At 26.4% G+C, this 6,513-nt stretch overlaps 1 protein-coding gene across 6 annotated transcripts in view; it reads left to right on the top strand.

Moving 5' to 3' along the window:
- The first annotated feature begins 1,237 nt into the window (after nt 1-1,237).
- Nucleotides 1,238-6,513, top strand: part of LOC129957224 (carcinine transporter-like) — a 41,409-nt gene continuing 36,133 nt past the window's right edge. The window contains exons 1-4 of one of the 6 annotated variants that reach the window (XM_056069450.1): nt 1,238-1,395; nt 1,934-2,367; nt 3,943-4,046; nt 6,340-6,494. In XM_056069450.1, the coding sequence (XP_055925425.1) occupies nt 1,990-2,367; nt 3,943-4,046; nt 6,340-6,494 (637 nt within the window). In that variant the 5' untranslated portion in view covers nt 1,238-1,395; nt 1,934-1,989. The other 5 variants (XM_056069453.1, XM_056069454.1, XM_056069451.1 and 2 more) reach the window with 5 other exon arrangements.

Raw genomic sequence — 6,513 nt, 5'->3', positions numbered from 1 at the left:
ATATTATAGATGCTTTCAAAATGCCACAAAAATAAAAATACTATCACAGACATCTATAGAGTATCTAAATCTTATATATCTAAATATCAAACAAACTCTTAATTAAAAAAAAATATCAAATGTCTCCCAACGTAATCGGATATTGCAATCCGAGAAATTCTTCCATTAGAAATCTATTCATGATATCAAAAATGGGTATGACCATTTTTAATGCAACGGATAGAGATGAAATACAAATCTTAAGTCCTCCCACGTGAGAAAAAAAATGTAACAATTAAAATTCTTTTTTTAGTCAAGAATTTAGATTTAAAAAAATCATGGACCCAATGTCTCGCATGACATCGATCAGCAATAGACACGAATATTGAACATTGAGCTAATAGCACCAAAAATTCGAATTTGTATTTTAAACTAATTTTTCTTACAATTGTAGTCACAAAATCACATACCAAATTTAATAAATTTAAGTCATTGCATTTTTGAGCTTTTTGCGGGTTTGCGTGTGAAAGTATCCGTAACTCCTTTACGGATTTAATTCCAAAACATGATAGCTTTCTGCACTTTAAATGTCATAATTTGTCTACGACACTTTATCCATGTAGCTCTCTTTGTTTTATAATTATTGTGTTAGCTTATATTCGAACAGACTTCCTTTGAATGGACTTCGCACAAAATTTGATAGAAATCTTCAAAGTCATTTAAAAACAATATACTAAATTTCATCTGTCTAGCTCAAAGTATTTTTGAGTTATTTTCATCGCAGACGGATGGAGGGAAAGACAGGCAGACATAGAGATAAAAATTTGTCTTTCGAACTTAGAGAGATCTAAAACGTGGACATCCATCAAAATCTCTAGTTGAAATATATTGACAATTACAATACTTTCTCTAACTCCATATGCGGGAGAATAAAAAAGCGCTCTGACGAACATCGCATTCTTTATCTATCCAATTCTCACTTTAATCAAATAAAAATGCAGGAAGAAAAATTTCAATAACTAGAACTGCACATTTAATTTTTGAAGTATTAAGTCGGAATATTGAAGTTTCGATTTCCGTTGTTGCCACTTGCTGCGGAATTAAAAAGCGTTTTCCTTGCGTCAAATATAAAATTATGAAAATATCTAAAATATTTTTGAAGCCTATTTTTTTAAATCGTCATTTTCATTGCACGATTTTGAAACTTCTAAAATCGATAAATAGAACAGTGTTGATTAATATTTATCTCTTCTATCCATATTAGATCCCTTGAATCTGGCAAAAGCGGCAAATGCCCTTCTGAAAATGGAAAAATAAATTTAGAACGATTTTGTAATTTGAAGGAACCGTCAAAACACGGAAGGAACAAGTACAAAAATATGGCACATAACACTTACGAACTGAAGAATTACACAAGTAACTACTCCAATTTCTTTTTAATTGTCGTTTCATTCTGTCTTATTTTCATTATACTCGTTTTGTATCTGCGTTAGACCGCTCTAAAGTAACAAAATTTATTTATTTATTATATTTTCATTAATATTGAATAAATCTTAAGATATTTATGAAGCCATCGTATATCTGTCAGCGATTTATTTGAAATACTAGATTGTCTGGTTGTTGTTTATGGAAGGGCCTTGATATCTTATCTAGATATTATCGATATCCGCTGAAATAACCAACACAACAAAATTATTATATCTATGCATTTTTCACTGTAATATCAGTAGCCTACTATTTTCTCTTGTTTTTTTTTTTTATTATTATTATTTGTCGAGAAATAAGGAAGTTTAATTTTCTCCTTCGTTTTAATGTATGATGGAGGCATTTCTGTTGGCTTATTGCATGTGTTTTGATTATTCTCTTATGTAAAACTGTGTGAATATTAGTATTAATACAATGTGTTCCTTTTATGTATACAAGATAAAATGATTTATTTCTTATTATTTTTCAGAAATTTTCCCTTTTGAGGAAATAAACCAACCCTTGTAAAGTCTAATAAATACTATAATGGACTTCAATGCTGCTCTCCAGGATGTTGGTGACTTTGGTCTGTACCAAAAGCTACTATGCATTTTTCTGGTTGTACCTTCAGCAAGTTTATGTGCATTGGTATATTTCACTCAGTTTTTTACAATTCTGGTTCCAAATCATCGCTGCAGGCTATCTGAAGATGATACTTATCAACATAATGCTTCCATATTTAACACCTCAATACCATATGAAGACGTGAATGGGCTCTGGGTACCCAAGATGTGTGAAATGTATGATCCATCTAGTGTTGTATACATCTCTGAGGAGGGATATTATACAAGCAATGTCTCTACGAGTTGTCAGTATGGTTGGGTTTATGATTTTAGTGAATTATATCCTACCATAGCTACTGAAGTATGTTAAAAATCTATTATGCACTGAATATTTGTTGTGATATAGTAATAATTAGCAGTATTGCTAACTTATTTTTTAGAAAGTACTAAACATGCAATTATAAAGGATTTTTATTTGACTAAAAAATATCTGCAACACTTATTTTAAATTAATAATGCTCCGTTAATAAATTTAATTTCAGGTTTGAAGTTTTTTTTTCTTTATATATATATTAGTAATATTTTAGTATTTAAATAATTATATTTTATGATAGTTATTTTGTGAGATCTTAAATATTATTTTTTGATACCATGCTAAAAATATTTATTTTTTATTATAATTGAAGAAACCATTATAAAATTAAAATATAAAGATTATAACAATCTCACATACCTTATTGATAGTATCTTTAGTAATTTCTTTAAAAATATCTTTAGAATAAATATAGTATTTTCAGTATTATTACATTTATAAAATTTGGAAAGTATTTGTTTGGCAAAAATTTTTAAAAAGCACAGTTCTGATTACTTGGATTGTTTTTTTATGGGAATTTTAACAAATGCATAAATCAATTATTTTATTCTAAATTTTTTAACCTTAGAATTGAATTTTTCAGTAAATGATTTATGTAGTTTATTAATTTCCTTTTTATAAACCATAATGTTTTATAGTTATTTTCAGAATAAAATAATTAAGAAATTAGCAAGATGGTATAGTTGCATAAATAAGAAAGCAATTTTATTTTGAACTTCATTATAGTTTAAATATTTTCATTTTAGAATGTTGAAGATATAAATTCATATGTTCAATTATAAATTTACAATTTTAAACATTTAATATGATAGTTAATGCATATACCAAACGTATAGAAGTATTGATTAAGGTTTTATGAATGTGTTTGAATTTTGTTAATATTCTGAAAAATAACATTGAATTTTTAAAAAATTAATTATGATCAAAATAAAGGACCACCTCCTATTATTATATCAACTTTTATGTTATTATTTCTATATCTTCTTTTAAAGATAATATATTATGGGGCTATTATTTTATTGGTTTGAAATTAAGGAATTAACATGTCAACTATATATTTCCTTTTAATATTTTAAAGCCTCGATTATTGGCCATATATATTATTTGTTTATTTTAGAAAAAAATACTTATTAGATTAATGTCCTAATTTAAAACCACATAAATGCTGGTTTGGAAAAGAGTTAAGAAATATGAGCTAAAATCAGATGATAAAGATCACACTCAAACCAATTTCTGATTTTAAAAATTTCCATGTTTTGATCATTAGTGGCAGTTAAAATGTGCAGGTATCTTATATAAAAGGCTGATATTTGGTGTAATTGTTTCTAGGAAACCCTGATTTTGAAATTGAATTAGGAGAGAGATGGATAGGACCGAGTTTTGCTATTCTGCATATAAATCTATTTTTATTCATTGTTCTTCTTAAAATTTTGTACTTTATTATTTCTATAGTTATATTTTGTAGTTCACCTTTCTTTTGTTTTTGTTCATTGATAATTATTTTAATTTTATGCCATTTTCTGCTATTTGTCCTATTTTGCTCATTCATTTCCTGTTTGATAGATGAACTGGGTATGTGATAATGATCAGCTGCCTTATCAGTCCCAAACTATTTTTTATGTAGGAACTAGCCTTGGATGTATAGTTTTTGGCCTTATAGCTGATAGGTAAGAACCTTGTATATGCTTCCTACCTTCTCCCCTCCTTTCTCCCCCCCCCAACAGATTTGGCTTTTAACTCTTCTTTTCTCTTCCTGCTAGAATTACTTCAAAAATGTTATAATTTTTTAAAAAAAAATATTACATTGGTTAATTGTAGTATAACTAAATAATATGGGAATGTTAGGAACTTTATGGTTGTAAATTTTTAAAATTCATAGTTGTAAAGTTTAAGGATAATCTGCATGAGGTTATAAATTTATATGGGGCTAGGAGAAATTATTGTGTATATTTTGGCCCATTTTAAAAATGTATATTAATTTCTTTTTTAAAAATACTTTTGGCTCTTTGATCTTGTGTGGGTGAAATTTTGTAATTAATTTAAACTAATTTTCCAAAGAGCTTCAGCTGGTTTGTACTAAGCAAACAAGAAAGCTGATAACAATTTGTATTGTTATCCAGTTCTGTGCTACATTTTTATAGCTCATCAGGAGTTTAATTTAAAATCGATTGCAAGCTTTGTACCAAACAGACACACAAGAAAGTGTGTTAATAAAATCTTGTAAAAATATGAATTTATTTTATCTATATAATGGTATTTCAAAGTTTAAACTAATTGGTCTGATTTTTTTTTTCTCTCTCTCTCTCTTCAGGTTAATATTAGATATATGTAATTGCATAAAAATTAGATTTCATTTTATCTTTTTCTATATTTTCAATATCTTGACTTAATTTTGTTGCTTTATGTCACTGATTTCGCTAACATACATCACATCATAGACAACATCATGTAAATTCTGCTTGACCTAAATAAATCAAATTTAGAAATTATTTGAACTCAATATAGATATGGAGATGTATACAATTTTTTGACTTTACAGATTATGCTAATTGTAGATTTTCTCTCCCACTTTTTCAAACAATAAACATACATCTTTTTTAAGCATATATTTTTTATTTAAGATTTCATTAATATTCTATGATACCATTTGTTCAAATTAATGTTTCTGGTGAGAATATTATTGTATTCTGGTAGTTTATTTATAAATAGCCATTTGAGACTATGTTTGCACATATGATCCCTGTTAGCTAGTGGATTAATAGTTGCTAATAATCACAAATGTCATGCCTGTGACTGCATATTGTCTCGACAAATTTCAAGATTCTTGTAATTAAAATGTACTTCATAATTTATAAATTCATTATATTACATTAAATTTTGATTATTATTTTCATTTTCCAGTAATTATTTGCTAACTGTGTTATAATTTTCTATAAGAAATTTACTGTGAAACATTTTATTGATAGAATGATGCCAAATAATATTTAACTAAGTTGGAAACTAGAAAATGTAAATGGTACTAAAAGAATTTTTTCAGATATATTTAATTATTTGAATTAAAATTTACTTCTATAATGCATTCTCTTTGAGATTTTCAGGCATTATATATTGGATGGATGTTTTGGCACTTTTTAAAATACATCAAATGTTTTCATTAACAGCATTTGTAATCAAACATAAATAAATGTCAGCACAAAATGTAATACTTCTTTTGGTTTACAGTTGTCAGAATGTGCTAAAATCCATCAAATATAGTAATCTTGTATTCAGAAATCATAAGAATATGACATATTATGTAGCATAATGTATTTACATATATTAATTATATATATTATGTTTATATATATATGTCATACATATTGGTTACTATTATAATAATCAAAGAATAACAAAAATTCACCATTTTCTAATTGTTAAAACTTTTATTGAAAGAAATACATATTAAAAACTGTAAAGGGAAAAATGCAAAATTAATTTTAGCTGTTTACAAAAATATATAGTTTTCCTTCATCTCTAGGGGAAAATATTCTGTTCAAATTTTTCTTTTATTACAAAGCTGTTTTTCCCTTCTAAATGTTTATTTATTTTGTCTTGTTAACGATTTCATAGATAAACCATTGCGAAAAAAGAAAAAAAAAATGCTAAAAGAAAGAGGTGGGGTATTAGAATTTATTTTAACCATTTATAAACCATCCCCTTAAAAAAAAACGCTCCAAACATGACAACATAGTATCTATTATACAGTAATTATATTTGTCAAATTTCATTCTTATATACCATATAAAATATATAACTTTTGAAAAAAAACTGTTGTATAGTGTGCAGAATATTAAGTCTTATGTTATACAAGCATAATGTTGGTACTCTAAAACTTCAGTTATATTATGATTCTTTAAAATGTAAACTGTTTTGAAATGTCTCATATATATTTAATCTGTTTTATTCTAATTTTTCTGACAGGTATGGACGTCGTCCTTCCATTATATTGAGCTATGTAATTGCCTGTGTTGCAGGCATTGGAAGTGCATTCACAACTTCTTTTTATACATTTAATATTCTCCGATTTTTTGTTGGTGCTACTATTATACCTTTATCTGAAGATCCTTATGTACTCAGTAAGTTTCTTTATTTTTT

The sequence above is a fragment of the Argiope bruennichi genome, chromosome 11, assembly GCF_947563725.1.
Source record: "Argiope bruennichi chromosome 11, qqArgBrue1.1, whole genome shotgun sequence".
Classification (NCBI taxonomy): domain Eukaryota; kingdom Metazoa; phylum Arthropoda; class Arachnida; order Araneae; family Araneidae; genus Argiope; species Argiope bruennichi.
The sequence above is the reverse complement of the archived record's forward strand: the minus strand, read 5'-3'. Positions and strand labels throughout refer to the sequence as shown.